At 32.4% G+C, this 22804-nt stretch overlaps 1 protein-coding gene across 1 annotated transcript in view; it reads right to left on the bottom strand.

The window, feature by feature from the left end:
- Positions 1-351: 351 nt before the first annotated feature.
- The window catches only part of LOC124355564 (peptide methionine sulfoxide reductase-like), a 37459-nt gene continuing 15006 nt past the window's right edge, over positions 352-22804 (bottom strand). Inside the window, exons 2-5 of the mRNA XM_046806727.1 lie at positions 15299-15458; positions 4978-5092; positions 3710-3846; positions 352-1521 (exon numbers count right to left, since the gene is read on the bottom strand). Coding sequence (XP_046662683.1) covers positions 1281-1521; positions 3710-3846; positions 4978-5092; positions 15299-15458 — 653 coding nt within the window. The 3' untranslated portion in view covers positions 352-1280. The remainder of the gene's footprint in view (positions 1522-3709; positions 3847-4977; positions 5093-15298; positions 15459-22804) is intronic.

Below are 22804 nucleotides of genomic sequence, written 5' to 3'. Positions count from 1 at the left end.
TAATAAATATATTTATGATAACCTAATAAAAAATTACATAAATCACGTAATAACAAGTAGTAGATAAGTACGGAATGGCTCCGGATAATACCAAAGTACCTAAAAATATGTTAACTCTGTATCATACATTGACACTTTTCAATTGAGTAAATTTTAACTTCAATTTTTCTATAAAAAATGTTCATCTGTAAACATTTAACTCGTATTATAAACTGTTTTGTTATTTTTTATCTAATCAGAATGAGTTGTCTAGTCTTGGAAGTATTTTACCATAAATATTCTAACATTGACAATTGTTATAAAAGGAATTAAAATAAATGGAATTATAGGGATAAATGTATACAGGCTAAATGCAAATAAAACAATTTATTAGTATAATAATGAGGTAGCAATACAATAACAAGTTTTACAAAATGATAAAAATAACATAAGGCACTTTGAGTAATTGTACATGTAGTTACCATTTTGGTGGCAGAAGCTTAATACCTAAGTAAATATCCAGTGTCAAAACAAGTTTGAGAAATTGGATTATTTTTTTAATAATTATGATTCTATTATTTTGGGATGAGTATGACTGGAATGAAGATCAGTTAATAGATTGTTTGACAATAAAAAAAGTAAATGACGGCAAAAAGTGTATATCTTTACAGAGCAGATGAAACCACTTTGAGGATTTCAAAAGGATCACAATAAATTGTTATTTATATCAACTAAGTATTAGAACATTTTTATGGTTTCGTCTTTGTGTGAAGTTTACATAATGTTACATTCTAAACGTAGATGGTAAACATGGCTAACTAAATACTTATGACAATTATGATAAAGCTGGTACAATTCATACAAAAAATTTAATTTAGTAGATTTGCTAGTTTTTGTAACTTTTCACTTTAGGATTTTTTAGTACGATGCCTTACAATTTAATGTTGGATATACAAGTTACAAAAATAACCAACACACATTTGTAACTCAAATATTGTTGCCAATGCCAGTGAAATAATCAGGATGTGCAAATTCCTTTTCTGTATTTAAGATAGACAAGCTATTGCTTGAATGGCTGTAATAAGCCCAGATAAGTCATTTTTATTGACAAATCTCCTGTATATAATGCAAACTGAAATGATCAGTAAAGTAATTGTATTTCTTGAGGTACTGAATCAATTAGTGGACTGTTAGTAAAATTGTTAAGATTTGGCACTATTCACTACAATACAGATAACTAATAATTATTTTGAATTGAACTCTATGTTTTTCCAAAGAGTTTAAAGCACTCCACACGGCTTTCAGCAGGTCATCCCTCTCCCTTGGTTCTGGACATTGTACTCGCGGATGTACTTAGTGGTCTCTTCATCCAAACCCAGAGAGGTCACCTCAGTGTCAAACTGTTCCACCGTCGACATCCCCACCAGATAGGCGTTGATCTTTGAAGCCAGGTGGGAGGTCTTAAGACGCTCATCATCTTTCTGGAAGCCCAAAGTAGGTAGTAGGCTGGCATGCTCCTGGAGGTGATACTTCTGATGGTAGCTGAGCAGAGAGTATGTCTTAATTCGATTAATTCAGACAGAGAGAACAAATTTGAACAAAATCCTTAATTCCCTAGTGTTTTGCATCAGAGTATTTGAAAAAATTGAATATGGTATAAGAAAAAAATACATAATCTATACAAAGCAAATATATTTGGGAACTCACAACCTGCACAAAGTAGATATTGGGAACATTTGAGGAAACACAATATTTTTGGTGAATGCTTGGACTAGATTTGGGATTGGGAATACAGTACAACTTAGATTAAAGGGTACAGTAAAACTTAGATAAAAGGGTGCAATACAATTGAGGGAACACAATACTTTTGGTGAATGCTGGGATTAGATTTGGGATTGGAAATACAGTAAAACTTAGATAAAAGGATTCAGTACAATTGAGGGAACTCAATAGTTTTGGTGAATGCTAGGAATAGATTTAGGATTGGTAATACAGTACAACCTGGATTAAAGGGTACAGTACAATTGAGGGAACTCAATACTTTTTGTGAATGCTTGTACCAGATTTAGGATTGGGAATACAGTACAACTTAGATAATGAAAGAAAAACCGTAATTGTATAAGAGTTAAGCAGAAGAATGGTGGTGCAAGCCAAACAATAGAGGTGGTAAGCCTACTAATAAGAGGATTGTTAATTTAAGTAAGATAATAAATGAAATTCATACAGCAGACACAAAAAACATATGGTTGACGACACAAGTGGGTACTTGAACATCAAGTTGAACATTTTAATCTCATAATAATAAATTGGTTTTTTATTAAACTTGAAATATCTTTTTTTTCCAGTTTAGTGATCTTCTGCTGGAAGTATGAAAATTGGCACATCATTAAATACAAAGTTTTAAATACAAGTAAGACTACATAAAACTACACTATGTGAAAATGTTGGAGGTGTGCATTAAAGTTGCCTGTTCAAAATCCGTGTACATTTCATCCACTTTTTAAATCAAAACTACAGATCATAATTTAAATTAATAAACATGTTTTATTACAAATTTATAACGTCTTTTGCCACTACTAAATTCAGTGATGTATCCAAGATTAGACTGGAAGGGCAGCAAATCCATTATCTCATTTCACTGGGGGAAAAAGGAGCAGATTGTGCTTTATCATTATGTACTAAAGATACAGAAAATGTGGACCAAAATTTTGAGATATGATTAAGTGGATTATATTAAACAATATATTCTACTACGATTATATGTCATTTAACTTACATGGATTAAGCATATCCCTATCTACCATAGTGCTATGATTAACAAGCATATATACTTTCTATAATCTTATCTGAATGGTGGTCCTTTCTGAGAACACATCCGAATTGGGTTTTAGATGACACGATAAAATATTCCTAAACTTGAGTGCATGCAAGCGACCAATGGATGATCTCACATTTATATTAAACCTAATTTTATTTTCAAAGACTTCTATTATAGTCATATTAACATGTTTATAATAAGAAGAAAGAGATTTCTAATTGAGTAATTTAATAATATAAGAGTCTATAGTACAAATACTTTGATATCGCTTGAAAGTATCATGATCCGTGATTGGTCAGCCCACTTCACCCACCATTGAACCAATGGCAACTGTTTCAGACATCATCGCAGCAGTCTATGACTTGTGTGAAACTAACAAATGCATACATATTACTGTTGAATCAATATATTTGTTTTAATTGAGTTTTTAAAACTGTAACTATATTAAAGTTTCAGTTTGATGAAATACTAAAGTAATAGGTAAAGAAAGGTACATTCTTTTCAGAGGATTTTATTATTTTTCTCAAACAGTTTGAGAAGATCCTGTCCTACATCTTTCTGTTAGTACGTCACAGGTGGTATTATACATAGAGAGGTGCAGTACTGATGAAAATCAATGTTTAGTTATAAAACATACGTGAAAATTCCTATAATGAGTAATCTAAGTCTTTCAGACCAAAAACAATATGAATTTTATAGAAAAAATCCTTAAAAGTTAAAAAACTATTGGGAACAAAAATTGTTTATAATTTAACCTACATGTTTTAAAACTAAGAAGCAATAGGCTTTTGCACACAGATAGTGTTAATGCATTCCATGAACAAATTACAAAGATTAGTTCAAGCAATACTACAAAATGTTCAGAAATTAAAAATTAGTCAATCTATGTTTGGAAACGAGGATGTGACCTACCCCTCCGCATCATAGAAGGTCTCAAAAGGCTCAATTCTAGTCAATACTTCATCCTTAGACGTCTTCTTGAACTCATCTCGTGTCTTCTCTGCCAAAGACTTCTGCTCTGGACTATGGTACAGGATCAGTGAACAGTACTGTTAATCATCAACAGTTGAGGTTTAAATAAAAATTAGTGCAAAAGATTAATATCAAATACAATGACTTAAAACATAAATTACATTAATCAGAACCTATTTGTAATATAGTCATGTATTACCATCAGAAAACTTCATAAAATTTATCAATCAATCTTGCCAACACTTTTATTAAATGTTTAAGGAATGCATTAAGTGACAATGTATTATAAATATGTGGATAACCTATCAGTTTTTAAAATGTTGTTAATAAAATCTGTCGTCTAAATAACTAAAAAAACATAATTTAGGTCAGTTTTATTTTCTTTAATGTCCAAAAAATCTTTCTTCAAGTACACTTTTGAGGTTTCCTTAGGTGGAGCTTCCCCAAGCTGCCAGGCCATATCACAGGTGGGTTTTAAAAAGGTGAAATATGCTTTTTTAACTGTGTTAGTGTTGCTAACCTGTTTTAGCATTATTTACACATGAAGAGCTTGAAGGACTCTTGTTAATCCAGGAATTTCCATAATCCATCATTTTAATTTATATTTTATGTAAAATTAAACATCTTGACTTCTTAACATTTGTACGTTCAAAAATTAATTAATTTTAACAGATTTGACAGAAAATTTGAATACAAATCTTCTTGAAGGAAACAGGATTTTTCCGGACATTTGCCATCGTTCAGTGAAACAAGAAATTAGTAACACTATGTTTCGAGATCTGCAATCTGATCTCTTCTTCAGGTAAAGAACTAACCTAATACATAATTACAAACTAGGTTAAAATAAACAAATCTTACCAAAGCGTTATGGCACGCCTAAGTCAGGAATCACAACCACCATGTTGTTTGTCAACTTCACTAACTCTATAAACATGCACTTAATAAAAAACTATACACAACACTAATCATTAAAACTGAACTATGGAATACAGGTCACAATACGTCTTCATTCGTCTACTAACCACCTACGACTGACCAGAGGGTCCTGTTTCCCTCACAATCCTTCCATTGTCAAAAATAACCTTCAAACAAACAAATCTTCTTGTATACCAATCAAGTTGAAAATTGCCTCATCATAAAAATGCAGAACTAGTAATTTGAAAAACATCATTGCTTCCAATCTTTCCCCACCAAACAACACCACTAACCTGAGTTTTAGTTTTGAATGTCGGATCATGGTTTTTCCAGAACATATCCAATAACTCTTCGTAACTGACTATCTTCGGGTCAAAATCCACTTGTGTGATCTCCGTGTGGTCTTGGCTGGAACAGAACAAATATGAGTGAATTCTTAATGAGGAATTTCTTCTTGAGTCACATTCTAATTCTTGTCAAATCAGAGAATAAAAATGTAGCCCTTTCTGTTAGTGCATGTAACTTGGCCAACATCTGCATGGTTAAGAATCTACATTACTTGAACTGCTGTAGAGGCAAAGCACCACCAAGAGAATACCAGTGGAATACCACTGGTGAGAAGGTAGAGTGGTATTCCACTAGACCAACTCTTTAAAACCCTCACCAACTTTCCTGTTTTAAACTTTCATTTATAATATAATTGTAAATGATTTACAATTTACCATATTAAGTACATTCCTTTTTAATATATTACAATGGTAACAATATAATCCATCACACATAGATTTAGAACTGGTTTCAAGTACAGAACTTTTTTAAATCTAAGATTTTTTCACATAATAATTTAATACTGAATAAAAAAAAGTCTAATGCCATGACTTTTAATAACTAAACAGTTTCGATTGTCTTTAAGTCTTGACATATCAATTGGTGTTTAAGATCTAACTGTAGTTAAAAAATATAACATTTTTAGGACTCTATATTGATAGCAATCTCGTCTGGGATAATCATGTTGTGAAAAATACATTCTGAGATCTTAGTTATTAGGAGAATGCGATTTCTGTGTAGTTTTTCTGTTCTTAAAATTATCTTTTATATCATTATATACAGTGCTATACTATATATGGAATTTGTTTATATAGAGGAACTACTAAGAAGAAAAATGAGGGGCGGTTGATTGTTTTTGAGAATAAAGTTCTCCGAAAAATATTTGGACCAATATGTGATGAAGGGGTGTGTGGCGAATAAGAAAAAAATAGAGAATTACGCAATGTATACCAAGATCCTGATATTGTGGCTTTGGTGAAGGCAAAGAGAATTAGCTGGCTAGGACATGTACATCGGAGACAGGAGGGCACAAGGTTAAAAGAGGTCTACCAGGCGGTACCGACAGGAAGGCGCCCTTTGGGTAGGCCAAAGATAAGATGGTGCGATCAAGTGGTCGAAGATGTGACCCGGTGTGTGGAGGGTCTGTGGATCTGGCGGAAGACAGGGTGGCGTGGAAGAGGCTCATAGACGAGGCAAAGAATCGACTGAGATTTGTTATGCCCCGGCAGTAAGTAAGTAAGTAAGTAAGAGGAACTACTATTAACAATTCTGGACAACATTTTAATTTTACAAAAAAAGGCCAGTACACTTTACAAAAGAAAAATGTATCATTTACGCATGTAAGTAAATAAAAAAATTTATACTAGCTCACAACAAATATATCATTAATCACTCAACTTGATTCACTCCAAGTGTATGAACATGAAACATGAATTTATTTTCTTTAAATGATTTTTTTGTCCTTTTCTAAGGTATTTTTATTTTGTTTTAATTAAATTTATAATTGAGGTAAACTATTGGCAGATGACAACCGAAACTTCATGTATTTTATAAGTAAACTAAAAGTTATCTACAAAAAATACAAAACTCACAATGATATCATTAGTACCTTTTATTTTATGGAAAGTGAACCTTGGCTTTTGATAAGTAAATGTTAGCTTTGGCGGATAGAAGATTGTAAGCACACATAAAGAATGAACAACCACTAATAAATAGTTTACAAAATAAAATAAATATGTAACTTTGCATTAAGTTTCAAAGCTGAAAATAAAGAGCTAACTGTACAGAAAAGACTTTGAGTTTTAACTCATAAGAATGATGTTTTGAGTTTTATCTCATAAGAATAATGTTTTGCTTCAAACACCTTTACATCCATATTTTTGGTAGTATAATTATTGGACATGTCTCATTTTAAAGATATTAATGCAAAACCCTAATATATTTTGCCTTCAAGTATTTCTTGCAAAGTATATAATTTGTGAACATTCAAGGACTGAAGTAATCAGAAATCAGAAGTTTTATTGGCCATTAAGCATTCCAAGATTACAATAGGCTTCGTCAAAATAACATTATTTTTCAGCGTAATTCTATTGGTATAGTATAAATATATACTAGTTTCCAGCCATATCTATTACAATAAATATATAACAAATACATAAATCTACTCAAATAAATAAAACATAAAAAGCACAAAAAACACACAGAGACATGGAGTTAAAATCTAAAATTTAAAATAAATATAATAAATTATGGACTATCCTTATATATATTTGTTATTTACAACATATCACATTTCATATACTCCTCAACACTGTAAAATTCCATAAGCTTAAGCCACTCTAACATTTTTGATTTAAATTGTTTGAAAGGTAAAGCTCTAACAAAAAGAGGAAGCTTATTAAATAGTTTTAACTGCTGGTATTTATGGCTTTTATAATATTTATCTAGCCTTATATTAGGAGTTCTTAGATTATCTTTTGATCTGGTATCATACTCATGGAGTGTACATTGTGTTTCAAATCTATCTTCATTTTCTTTTACATATATTAGGTTATAGAAAATATAAGTACATGCCAAGGTCATAATTTTAAGCCTAGAAAAATGTTGTCTGCAAGACTCTTGGTATGATAATCCAGCTAATATTCTAATTGTTTTTTTCTGCCAGACAAAAACGGTTTTTACTGTACTGGAATTACCCCACAGTCGAATGCCGTAACACAAGTGGCTATGAAATAAGCCGTTGTACGTCATTATAAGTGTTTCTAAGTTTACACAGTACCTCAATTTTCTTAGCAGGAAAATTACCCTAGATAATTTTTTACAGAGATTATCAAAATGTACATTCCAGCACAGTTTACTATCTAGATAGAAGCCAAGTAGTTTTACAGGTTTGAATAAACTATCATTAATCCAATGGTTTTTAAGTGTGAATATTATATTTTCAGTTTTGTTTTCATTTATTAAAAGGCTATTTGCAGAATACCAAGCTTTAGCTTGTTCTAGAGATGTATTTAATTGCAACATAACATTGGCAATATTCCCATCTGCACTAATCAGTGTGGTGTCATCTGCGTATAGTACAGATAGACAAGGTATATTTACACTAAAGTCATTTACATAGATTAAAAAAAGAAATGGCCCCAATACAGATCCTTGAGGGACACCAGCTATGACATTTAAATACTCAGATTGAGAATTATTGACTTTAACAACCTGCTTTCTATTGGTTAGATAACTTTCTAACAGACTTAACTCCACATTCTTAATGCCATAATATTCTAGTTTTCTACATAATATACTATGGGACACATTGTCAAAAGCTTTGCTCAAGTCAATCAGACTAGAACCTATAACTAACCTGTCTTCAAAACCTTTTAAAATTACATCAATCATAGTTTCCACAGCCATTGCAGTGGAGAGTTTAGGCCTAAACCCATATTGATGGTCATATAGCAATGAATTATTTACAAAATAATTATGCAATTGAGACAACAAACAAGATTCAATTATTTTACTGAAAACAGGCACAATTGCAATGGGTCGGTAATTCTCTGGTAAATTTCTGTTACCTTTTTTAAAAACTGGAGTGACTTTAGCTGATTTTAGACAATCTGGAAACTGACCTTTAAACATAGTTAAATTTATCAAGTAAGTAAGAGGCACTATTATCACATTAATTATATGCTTTATTACAAAGTTTGGGAGCCCATAAATATCCTCACTGCGTGTATTATTTATTTAACCTATTTACAATAAATTTTACCAAACTATCATCAATCGTGTTCCACTTAAAATTCAAATTCTCTTTATCAGGGAGAGGAAAATTATGCAAAAAATCATTGTGAGTTAAACCATTTACAGAATTTATTGTGTTGTTAGTTAATGGTACATTAACAAAATAACTGTTTAACTCTCCTGGCAAGAGTGGTATATTTTTTGAGATATTTGATTTCTTAACTCCAGATTCATTTCTTACAATATTCCATGCCATTTTACATTTATTTGGAGCATTTTATATTAAATAATTATTTACAGAAATTTTTTCTTCAGAAATAGTCTTATTGTAAATTTTCCTATATCTCTTATATCTATCCTTATCAACGGTATTACAACTTTTCTTCCACTTATCATATAAAATTAACAAGTAAGCTCTCATATTTTGTAGTTGAGGTGTGAACCATCTTTTATAACGATGTCTTGAATTGCCCTTGCCTTTTACACTGACTATTGGACAGTTGTTATTTAAAATATTAGACACAATATTTACAAAGAATTCAAATGCTAAATTTACATCACTTACAAGATACAAAGGAGTCCAGTCTGTGTCATTTTTTTAAACTTTCAGTAAGGCTAAACAATTGGTCCCTTGTAAGAAGTCGTGTTGTTGATCGTATGTCATTACATTGTTTTGGCCTAACTTTATTTAAGTCAAACTCAACCAAGACCCCAGCATGGTCTGATACTATATCCTGGTTAATGAGAGAACAACAATATAGCTCCTGTTTGACATTTGTATAGACATTATCAAGACATGAATAGTTTCTGGTTGGCTGCTCATTCACATAATATAGGTTAGTAGACCTAAGAACATTAAAAAAATACTGTACATAGGGCCTATTTGGTTTTAAAATATCAACATTTAAATCCCCACATAAAGCAAAATGTGTGTATGGTCTATCCATTAAATCCAATATTAAGCGTTCTAAATTGTTTATAAAATTAATAAAATCTGAGTCTGGAGTTCTATATACATTTAATAAAATAAAATTAAAGTCTAACAATAAAATAGCAGATGCTTCACATAAATAATTAATACTATACTTAGATACATTTATACTTTCATATTTCAAGCTACAATCTACCATTATTGACGAGCCTCCCCGAGTAAGAGGTGGTTTCCTACTGAAACTAGATGCCACAATAAAACCTTCTGGGACATACAGAGTAATTTCATCCTCATGTAACCAGTGCTCATTAATACACAGCACATCAATATTGTTAATATTCAAAATGACTTCTAGTTGCCCTATTTTGTTTCTTATTGACTGTATGTTTATAGTCAAGACATTTAGCTTACTTCTACACTTAAATTCTAAAGCGGATGTTGCACCGAAGGCAGAAGTCCGTTTCCCGATGGTGTAGCAGAGTCAGTTGCCGGTGTGGTGATATGCAAAAACGTTGGTGACACAATCCCAGCCGCGACTGGCACCCCCTTAGCACTTACAAGAGGGGTTGATGGTGATGCTGCAGCCCTCTCGTCCGCAGGTGTAGAAGGGCGAGTGTGAGTGGTGATGTGGTCTCTGCCGCAGCCGGCATCCCCTCAGTTCTCACTAAATTGCCTTGTGGCTGCGATGGTGATGTAGTTCCATCATTCATGTGGTTTACAGCAGTACAGATTTGCTCCGCAAGCCATCTCTTTCCTCTATTATTAAGGTGTAGTCCATGACGATTGTGCAGATGTCTTTCCGCTTTGCTTATCTCAACCAACATCACATTTTTATAAGAGTTACACAGTTCCTTAATTGATAAGTTAGATTTTCTTTGCAACTTATTCACACATGACCATTGAGGAAGATCAAATCTATTTGGCAAATCTACCAGAATTATGGTGTTGTTCCTAACCTTCTGAATTGTCTGTTATACCAGTTATAGCTTCATTAGCTTCATTCCTTGAGATGTCATTTGTGCCACAGAAAATTACTAATACATCATCTTTACTTTTTAATTCATTTGAAATATTACTAGAGTCCAGTATGTCTTTTGTTCGACCACCAGGTCTCACGAACCCCACTGCTGAATAAGAGTTTTGGTTCTTGTTAATATGCCAAGACAGGCCACTCCCATGGCTGTCAGCACAGATCAACAGTGTATCTTTATTCTTATTCTCACAAGTATTGTGGCAGTGAACTTGTTTGGCTTTCAAGCCGCTGTAATTTGCCTGATGGACTTTTGATTTAGCAGTATTAATATTGATAGATGAGATGATACATTCATTTTCATCAGTCACCTCTTCTGTAGAAACATCAGAAAGTACCTCAAACGGATTAATTGAGAAGAACTTTGGACCTGACTTATTATAGTTAATTGGTTTAACAGAATGACGAGATGGCACTTTCAGCCACTTTTCAACATCAAGAGTGGGTTGTTGTACACCATTTAAGGGAGAGAAATAATCCAAGCAGTTGGGATCCCCTGTTCTTTTACATATAGTGTCTGGTTTATTGAGTTTTTCTCTTTCCAAGATCCCAATTATACTCTCTAGAGACTGTATTGTATCAAGCATTTTTGTAGTTTCCTCTTTAAGAATTACACATCTATCACACGATCTATTTGTATAGTTATGTACATGTTCACTTGCTTTGTTTTCTTCTTCTACCTCTGAGATAAGCTTTTCTTTTGCCTCTTTTTCATATCTGAGTTTGTTCTCCAATACTTTCATTTTCTTCAATAATTCCTGTTCTTTTTCAACTGACTCTTTCTTTAATAATTCATAGTCTTCTTCATTTTGTTTTACTTTGTCTTCAAGTTCCAGTATATAAAACGAGCTTTTGTGTTTTGCCGAGTGTAGTTCTTTTCGTAAATATTCATTTTCTTGTAAGACAGATTTATTCATCTCATCAGCTAGTGACGAATAATTCAGCTTTTCTGAATTTTCTTCAGTAGATTCTGTACTTGCGTCAATCATAGATTCGTTTTTGTCTATTGAATAACAATTTAAACATCTCCAATCCTCCAAAAATTGTTCTTTCTCCATTGTTTTCACATCAGTAATGGTCAAGTTAACACACTTAAAGTGAAACCATTTATTGCATATGCTACATAAGATAGCCGATGACTTTACATTTTTTTCACATTTACCACAGGGATATTTTCCCATTGTCAAAATTATATTATTATAATCTATATATATAAAAATGAAACTGTTCGTGTGTAACAGCATCACTCACAAACGGCTGGACGGATTCGCCTAATTTTTTTTTTAATTTGTTCGTCTTGATCTGTAGAAGGTTATAGGATACTTTTTATCCCTTTCCCGATTCAGGATTCCGCCCCACTGGTTACAGAAATACCCGTAAGAAATGCATTGCAGCAAACATATGTTATTAAGTGAAAGAGTCTTTTTCAAATTTTTAATCAGCTGTTCTTTGTAAACATATATAATGCGACAAAAATTGTTGTTATTTTTGACAGTAACTAAGTAAACATAAATATTTTTGACGTTTCTATGTAAACAAACATTTTTTTGACATTTACAACGTGTCACAAATGTCAAATTTTTGATAAACGTGATTTGATATCTTTTTTACAATTTCCAAGAACAGTGTTATTTTCCATCAGTAAAAGGTTTAAAAAAATAGGCAAGTATTTTTGTTTTTCTCATGTAAATATTCTTTGAAGAATGTTTTTCTCAACATTTTTTTTTACAGAATTCCTTTGAGCAGTTTTTTTTTGACGAATTTTATTGGAAAATAACATAATGCCGCCAAGAAAAAAAAAAAGTGCTTTAAGCCGTCACAGCGCACGTGCGATAGCAACAAAAACGAATTCGTAATAATCAAAGCAACGACCAGCGCGCAAAGGTAAACGAATTGAATCGAATACGAACATCAGCATCAAAAATGATGTTGTCGCAAGAAGAAAGAGAAACATCAAATTTTGAATGATAGATTGAGAATGCAAAGTAATCGAGCGGTTGCAAACAGATCAGGCGATGCACGACTTCAACATGACATGTATAAACAAGCTTTTAATTACGATCCTTAGGCAGACTACAATCAACACCCAAAAATGAATATCGGTCACATGAATGTAACTTGCCCACATTGCCATGCACGGAAAATTTCCTAACTAATCTAAACATATCTATTCAAGACAAGCTACCGGGAGCTGTGACGACGTACAAGTCCATCGACACCGTCATTGATCCAGAACAAGCTGTACACTACCCTGTGGAGTTTTTAAACTCACTTGAACCATCAGGAATGCCGTCACATCAATTACTCTTGAAAGTAGGATCACCGATAATGATGTTGAGAAACTTACGACCACCAAAATTGTGCAACGGCACTCGACTAACCGTCAAAATTTACATCCAAATATCATTGAAGCAACGATTTTTGTCGGGAACATCTGCCGGGGAAGATGTCTTCATCCCTCGCATCCCCTTAATTCCATCCGACTTGCCATTTTGAATTTAAGAGACTTCAGTTCCCCGTTCGACTTGCGTTCGCAATGACGATTAATAAGGCACAAGGACAATCACTTAACGTCGCAGGAATCCATCTGGAACCCTCATGTTTCTCGCACGGTCAATTATACGTCGCTTGCTCAAGAGTCGGAAACCCGAAGAACCTTTATATTTATGCTCCAAATAATACAACTAATAACGTTGTTTTACCAAAAACGCATTAAAATAAACAAAAAACTTTTATAATAGATTTTATGATATGCTACGATGTATTAGTAGAGCAATAAATTAATTGGAAAAACGTATAATAAAATTAGTATTTCTTTTCGATGCTTGATTGATGTAGCCCTCTCTACTGCCACGCGAGCGGAGCCGCGGGTTTAGGCTAGTATTTATTATTTTCAAACAATGATATCTTATTTTAAGTCCTTTATTTGCTGTAGCAAAATAAATTAAAAGAAAAAATACTAATCCTATGTGGGCATGAATTACGGTGAACAAGTTTGCTCACTTTATTTTTCTTTTTCTTTTTTTTTAAAAAAAAAAGCTTTAAAGTAACAAAATGTTGGTTTAATTCATTGATGTCAGACAGTAGTGGTCAAATTAACCAATGTAAACAAGTACGTAAACAAAGCAGACAGCAGTACAAAGCAGAATAACCTGACTGACCTTGACCTGTCACTACAGGTGGCTCACCAACCAGTTAGGTCTACAGCTGATTGAAAATCCAGGCTATCCCTATCTAGTGTCTGTCACTACAAGAGTCAATGGAATTCTCACTTCCTGTCACTTTTCATTCAATTTATAAAAATAAATATTACTTCAGTTGTATTCCACAAAATTACAATTTAAAGTACAGGTTTATTACATAAAATCAGTGTTTCAATATATTTCTACTCTGAAGATAGTTATAAAATGTTTAATTTACAGTTCCAATATTATAAGTTAAACATGTGGTTTCAACTTAGATCAAGGTAAGTAAAACTTTGATTTAAATTGTTATATACATTAATGCAACAAAATTAAAGGCTTATGTATCAATAGAAGCTCTTCACCTGTACCAACTGTTATATTCAACTTTTATATAGATAGTTTATGTATTATAACATAAAAATTAAATTATATACATAGCACATCCACCACATCACTTCTTGTCCCTTAGAGTTCATGAAAAAACAATCCATAAGACACAGTTTGAGATTTTTTCTGAATAACCAATAAAAATATAAAAAAAACAAAAACTTGTTTGGATGCATAATAATTACATCTTTAAATTGAAACCCCAAACTATATGATATAAAATAATAAGAATATTTTAAACTCAACATTTATCTTGGTGGGGTCAAAATTGAGATAGCCACCAACACTGCTGGTCCTTAATAAACAGTAAACTACTCTAGAGAATGAAAAGATTAAATAAAATGAAAAATGAATTTATCAAAGAAGCAGAGTTGGGGCTATCAAGTCCTTTCTACCACTCAACTACATATGATATACATAAAATTAACAACCATTGAATAAAAACTAATTAAAATTTTACTATATCATATTTATAATAAAATGTAAACAAAAATATATTATTTGCAAATAAAATTTAAAAAATTACATGTTAATAATTTTGTATACATAAAACGTGTCACTCACTGACGGTATAGCTAGCTCTTGTATCTGCTGTACCAAATCTAACATTTTCATTTAGACCAGATTATAAAATTGCCCCAACTTCCTACTTTAATGCCTGTCATTTTATATGGAGGGATAAAAAAAATTGTTTCTACTTTTTCTATATTCAGAAAAGCTATCATAGATATAAATTTAACTTTAAAAATATATTTCCAACTCCAAAATCACTTGCATCACCCTAAGCCAATTTAAGAGGGGCTGTAAAGAGAATGGAATTTGGATTCTAAAATCACATTTGTTTCCAAGATTTTCTGAGCCTGATTTTCAAAAAACAAAATTAATCTATATCAAATGTTTACGGACACCAAATGTGGTTAAAATTGAAATAAACACCTCAAATGGAAGAAACACTTTCTGAAAGTACCTCAACTTTACCCTCAATGACCCTTATAAAATATTCTCACATATCTACTTACATTTTTTTGTAGGTGGGGTTGGGAGCTTTGCCCCCTCCATACCCCACCCTGGTACGTAGGACCCCTGTTTTTGCCCCCCAAAGAGGGTCTCTACACCCCAGAAGCAGCCTAGCCCAAAAAGTGGCCTTCTCAAAGGGAACATCCACGTTGTGCAGTAAAACTCATGATTCTCTGGAACAAGTTAACACCCGCTGAACTATCAATCAGTTACAAATTGTGTGGCGAACAGAGTTTTACTGATAAGCCTCCTCACATATAACACACTTAAGATATCTTATCACTTCTGTTTTTATCAACTTATTAGGTGACCATTTAACATCTCAAGAGTTTGACCGATAACTGTTTTGTACAATAACTGCTTGTTCATTTTTATTAATTTCACCAACATTTTTATAAAACAACTATTTTCTTGTTCGTTCTATTATAAATAAGCAAGTCATTATATTGTGATCAATATAATTTACTAATTATTTTGTTGCTATTGTAAATCATATTTTTTTTAAATTTTACTTACTTTTAAATATATTATATGATGTTGTCAAAATGGGAACCACACTCTTCCCTTTATATCAGAAGCAGAACACAAGCGACGGAAGTAGATGCATTTTAATTAAAGTTGTCTTTTTAAGCTCACCTATGCACGTATTTTCTTGATCGGAGTAAAAATCAATATTACTTATAGCATCAGAAACATCGCAGACCACAATAAATGCTTTTAAATCTAAGTTGGACTCCAAAACCCACATATGTGTTTATTTTCTTGGTCAGTGCAACAACATAAACTCAACTGTGGAACCATAATAAATTAGAGTGGAAGTGTATTTAATCGGACATATCTGACTCTTTTGGACCACAATAACTTTACAGTCATGCTTATAAGTACAATTATAAATATTTTCTTTATTAGGACATAAAAGCAAATTTTCACTTGAAAAGTCTTAGACAGAAAGTAAATTAAGAGCCGAAAGTAGACATTTTTTAATCATAGTTGGTTTTAGTTGGTAATCTTGAACGGGCCACAAATCAAACCTTATTACGGTACTTGAGATAGAAAATTAATCTAAACAGACGGAAGTTTTACCAAATTAATTTTTTTGAGACTTATATTAGTTGTAAGACAAAACATAAAATAGAACCAGTCAAAATTTTATTTACGCCTTGAATGTCTTAATCGTGGATATTAAATTAATATGTACCTGATATGTCTACTTATGTTTAAAAAATGTAGGGCTCCATCATATTACATCATAAATGCTTTCACTAAGTCTTTGATTTTGAAAATTGCGTGTGAAACCGCGTCTGACTGCTAGTCAATTTATAAGTTATAAAATGTGTGCCAGTCTTTTTATTCTGAACATGGTATTTTAATAATAGCTTTTTAACTCACTAGTGTGGAAAAAAAATTAGATAAGCATTTATACATAAATATTAAATATAAATTATAAACTTAATTTTCTACAGGCAGAAATTATATGAACTAAATTAATAATTACTGTTACAGTTGATAGAAGCACATTATTTCTGAAAACTTAATTATTGGTGAATATTAAAAATACAACATACCGTATTGTACTACAATCAAGTATTCCTCCACAACAGGTTTAGATTTTTAATAAACTATTGATGTGGAAACCCTTCCAGATAAAATGAGAATATTACTTTCAGCCACAGTCGGCAATGTGAACTTGGCCTTGCAACTGAGATACTTCCTGTTTGTGCAGGGTATTGTTACATAACCCACCAACAAAAGCACAACCTGCAAGAGCCAGCTACTTTATCAATCCCTTGGCAATCACTTGTACCAACAGTTCAGCTATCAGTTATCTTTGAATGCTGACTATGTGATAAATTGCTGGATTTAATAGTCAATTCAGTGGAGAAGTTTCTACCTATGCATAAATATAATTTGCCCTTTTAACTTATTTAAAATGAAAAGAAAATAACCTTTTTGTGTTTCTAATAAACAATAAATAAAAGATTTATTTTCATGAACACAAAAACGTAAATTTGATATTAAAAAGGTGATTATGTGTTTGCTGTAGTAGAAGTACACTGCTTGGCCAGCTATTGTTAATGAAATATAAACTAAAAGTAAATTAGTGTATTTTGTAACATTTATTTGTACCTATGAAACAACAAAGTGTAAAATAGCTTATGCATATCTATATAATGAATTCGAAGCGAAATTAGAAACTTCTAGAGATAAAACTATTATATTCAATACAGCTCTAAATAAATTGTGAAAGCCAGAAATTCTGTAGATCAGACTACTCCTAAAACATACAAACTGGACAAGATAAAAACAATACAACCCAACACCAAAACCTAACCAGGATTTTGCAAAATTAAACAAAGTGCATTCAAAGACTAACAATACTCCAAATTTTTGTGCATATACACCAATTCCTTCACGTAAAATGTTTTCAGAAAAATCATTAGGCTCTGTATAAAATGCATCAATGGATAAAGTTGATTCCTGCATTGAGGAGAGAATATCTCTAAGTCTCTTATGGATAACAAGAGGGTGACTGAACTTGAGGGTGGAAACTTGAAGAACTGAGATTTTGGCTCATGAGACATACAGGATGCCAAACTCTAATCCGATTCTAATGTTCACTCAATAATAAAAAATTCAAAATATGTTTTTTAGCCTTAAATCTAATTAATTTGTTTCAAACAATAACTTATTGAGTGCTAGTAAATTTTTATGTATTTATGTAGACAGTCAATTAGACTGAACAATCATATATAATTAGACTATGTTTAAAACCAGACTTAGTCATGTTATAAATCTCATAAGTCATCTAACTAGTGTAATTCCAAACACCTTTGCAAATACATTCTACTTTGAAAATCTAAAAAACAATTGTAAGATATAGATTAGTTTTTTGAAATAACAGCTAAGGGTTAAAGAAATATTAATTTTACAAAAAAAGCTCAAGAAAAATTAATAGAGAGCACTGTAAACCTACTTTCAAGATTTTAAAAATACAAACAATAATAAATTTATGATTTAGTTAAGTATATTTTTAATTCTGATATTTAATATTTAATCACAATTTTTTTAGCTAAAACACACACAGTAAAAACAAGACTTCCATAAAGTTTTGCCGTTACCCAAAACTTTGAAGTCGTACTGAGATATCACTAAATCTTTATAATAAATTAGAGGCTAAAATCAATGAATTTAAAAATATTTAAAAAAGTATTTAAAAATAAATTTTATTTTTGGCTTTTGTTAAACCCCTTTTATAATCTACAAGAATTTTTTTAAATAATGTAAATTTAAAATAAAAATGAATAGGTACTTTACAAACTTAACAAATAAAATTATATTAAGCAAAAGAGAAACGGTTTATTTTTAAAGTTATTTACTAAGAAATTTAAATAAGAAATTTCCTAGCTGCATAATTTCAAAGTTGATTGTTTTTATTGAGGATTGATTTTATTGCAGTATTTTATAAAGTTGTGTATATGAAGTGTGTTCTATGACGTCAAAACTAAGGCTCAATCATCCCAGTTGAGGCATTCTAGATCGCCAAGACCAAGAGGGGCTTGTCAAGTGCAGTTGAATTTCAAGGTTATGCTCACTGTGTTCTTTTATTTCAATGGCATAGTGCATCATGAATTCTTGTCACAAGATCAATACAGAGTACTACCTGCATGTTCAATGCCGTTTGTGTGAAGCAATCCGAAAAAAAAACACACAATTCATGGCTTTTGCACCATGAAAATACACCTGCTCACACTTCATTGCTTATTTGTTAATTTTTTGCCAAAAGCAGTACTGTAACAATGTCTCAAGTCTCCTAATCTCCAGACATAGCTCTGTGTGACTTGTTTTTATTTCCAAAAATGAAGAGAACCTCAAAGTGCCATTGTTTTAAAAAAACATAGATGCCATTAAAAGTGCATCACTGAAAGAGCTAATGGCTATCCCAAAGATCGAGTTTGAGAAGTATTTCCAGGATTGGAAGAATAGTTGACACAAGTGCATTATATATAATGGGGACTATTTTGAAGGTAACAACATAATGTAGACAAACAGATAAATATTTTTCTCAAAACATGAAAATTCCCCTCATTTTTTGAACAAACCTTGTATTTCTTAATATATTAGTAAGTGTATGTACTTTGATCTAATGCTGTAGTATAAGAATGTTTTTATTATTGTTTTCTATTTCTCTAAAATAGTTAATGTTTAGGGGATCTTATATTAGTGTTGGATAATTTCCTGTATTATTGTATATTTTTGATTGTGCACTGACTTGGTATAACAACTTTACTGTAACCCAAGAACGTAGCCAGAAAAAAATTTGGAGGGGGTCAAGACAACTAATATTTTCCCATAGTGGACAGAAAGTAAGGCAAGTACAGTCAACCTCTCATTTCCCATTTTATTCCTAAAAAGTTCTTGACCCATTTCAATGTTGAGAACGATCTTTCAGCAGTACACATCAGTAATACTGAATTATTTAAATAATAATAATCGTTTACTAAAAAATTAATTGACAATTTAGGGGTCTGGACCCCTTGCTGGCTACGTCCTTGCTGTAAACCATGACTTTGTTAATGATTTATCAATATCTTTACAGCAATAAAATATTATTATTATCATTAAATCTTTGAGTGACAAGAAAATTGTCATTTGTTTATTGCTAAATACAAATTGACCTCATACTTAGGGTGTTAAACAATAAATATATTTTTATGTTGTATCAGTTTCTTTATTTTAATCTCTATACACACTAAACCAAAACCTAACTTTAAAAATAATTTATGGATTTTTAGAAATATCCAACTGGCTTTGTTCCAGAAGCAGATTTACAATGTCAGTAACTTTACACTGTTCTTTTATACTCTTTATTTCTTATTTTCCTCATAAAACTTAATAGTATAATATATCAATGTTTTTCAATTATGATAAAATTTAAAAAAATTATAAGTAATACATAAATGAACATATTGACAGCAATGAAGGTTCAGTTTTGTCAGCAACTGCTGAGGTTGACAGCCCAGCACATTCCATCTGCCACCACTGACCTACCTCACTCACACAGCTGACCGCAATAAATATGTTACTACATACAATACTATAATATATACAGTACATCCTTACTTGTTAATTGGACATTAATACAATTCCCACAAATCACGACTATTGAATAATTAAATTAACTTTCCAACTCAAAATGCCCTTAAAAATTCTCTTACTTTCCTTAGTTTTGGGGTTAAACTTTCTGAGATAAATGCACTGGTCTCTGTAAAACGTAGTATTATGCTGGCTATCAGAACGTTACTAAAAAAACTTTTTTATGTGATAATACGGAAATAAACATATGGAATTAAAGCACTTGTAAATAAAATTGTAATGCTACCAAACCAATTACTCCCCAGCTTCTCAGTCTACATTGCCTGTAAACTTCAATGAATTAACTATAGTTGAATTAAAGACAGAAGGGTATTGGGACGAGCTCGACCGAAGACAGCCGAACTGCCTCACGAAGGCTCGCCCTACCGCTCCACCAATCACAGCCGAGCACTTTCCTTTTCGGACGGAGGCAGCGTTGTCACGTCTCCTCTGTTGTAGCTGTCATCCGGTAGGTATCAGCTGGGTGATGCGCAGTAGCAAACCGTGCTTCATTACGTTATTGGTTGTTGGTTATGTATGTTGTTTCGTGTGGTGTTATTGCGCTTCTGTTTGTTCGTGGCCAAGTGTTTTAAACAGTCTTTTTCAAGACTAAACCTTATTTGAAAGACAAGTGTACGCACGTACTTTCTAGTTTTACACTTTTGTGACAGACATTATTTAATTACTGTTAATTCCGTACCATGTCTCAGTGCACTGAAACAGTGATAAAAAAACGCGGTAGGCCCCGCACTCGCGTGATAAGTGTGCCTTACACCAAGGTTGGAGAAAAAGGCGTTCCATTGCGAGGCCAATCCCGTGAGTTGGTTTGTCGAGTGAGAGGGAGAGACTACTTCCAGCGAGAGAAAATTAAACAAAGGACCGATACTTCCAGTAGAAAAAGTTATCGAAAGAACTGCTGCGGCTTTGGAGATAGGAAAAATACATGGGGGGGGGTGGGGGGGGGGGGGGGTGGGGGGGGGGGGGGGTGGGGGGGGGGGGGGGTGGGGGGGGGGGGGGGTGGGGGGGGGGGGGGGTGGGGGGGGGACTTATTTTTTTATGAATGGAAGCTAAAACTTTAATGAATTTTTAATCCCAGTGGAAGATGTCGTTGTCAGCTGGTAGGACTAAAATTTCGGACTTGAGCAGTCTTAACCTAGACTGAAGTTAATTTAACTGCTAGTTCAATGTCATGTTTGCTCCACCAAAAATTTTTATTAACATATTTATTATCTGTGACTTAAAATTTCTTAATTAGTTATGCCTACTTCTTTATTAGTTCCGCTTTATCGTACTTTACTTTATAAAATCCTTTTCCGAGTCCATGAGGATAGTCAGGGTTACGAAAAAAGGCTTAATATTATAAAACAATAAATAAATTGCCTTTTAATTTAATCTTTTATTTTCATTATCAACAAGCTATGTGCTATGTGTTTCTTTTGTAATTTTAATACAGATAATTTGGTATGTAGCATTTGTTATGTAATAATTGTTCGTCAGTTCAAAATGGCACACATAATTCCAATAATAATATAATAATATATATAATATAATAATATTTTTTTTTTTTAGGGAGAGGCAGGAAACATGCAATTACGCATGCAGGTGGCCAGCCTTGTAGTGTGGGACTCCCCTAAAAACGGGTTTACCCACAAAAAAACCTCCTCTACTCTTTAGGATTCTAACCTGGGATTGTTTATCACATTGCTTCAGGCTAGGCCTAAATTTGGCTTAAGCCCTGGGGCTCGCTCCTTATCCAGCCGCTCGGTCAAGGGATCTGGGCCACTTCGCGGTCCAGATCGGGTTTCTTTTCCAGGAGGATGCCCCGGACAAACTGTGACAAACAATCCCAGTTCCCCTCATCCCCCATTATCTTATTTTGCAGACTCGTATCCACCGAAAAAACCCCGAGTTTTCTTGTGCCCTCCAGGCGGGGCCTTTCCAAAGCGGACAGCGGAAGAAGGTGTGTTCCGCGTCGTCGGGAACGCCCCGGGCAGTAGATGCAATCCGGTGAACCGGTCTTGCCCATCCGGTTCAGGTACGACTTGAAATAGCCGTGACCTGTCAGGAACTTTTTGAAAAAATATAATAATAATATAATATAATAATAATATTATAATAATATAATATAATAATAATATTATAATAATAATATTATAATAATTATGACTGTTGCTGACTACAATAATATAATATAGAAAACTTTAAGGGCGAATATTTTTGTAAAATAGGGCAATAATTAGAAAGGAGATTAACTATGTCCTTGAAGAAAAAGCGTAAGGAAAAGTAGTTTAATTACCCTAGGCAATTTTCTTCCGTTACATAAAACCACAAAATTTGCTAATTTGAATATATTATGAGTGTAATATGGTTTTTTT

The sequence above is a fragment of the Homalodisca vitripennis genome, chromosome 2 (genome assembly GCF_021130785.1).
Source record: "Homalodisca vitripennis isolate AUS2020 chromosome 2, UT_GWSS_2.1, whole genome shotgun sequence".
In the NCBI taxonomy this organism is placed as follows: domain Eukaryota; kingdom Metazoa; phylum Arthropoda; class Insecta; order Hemiptera; family Cicadellidae; genus Homalodisca; species Homalodisca vitripennis.
The sequence above is the reverse complement of the archived record's forward strand: the minus strand, read 5'-3'. Positions and strand labels throughout refer to the sequence as shown.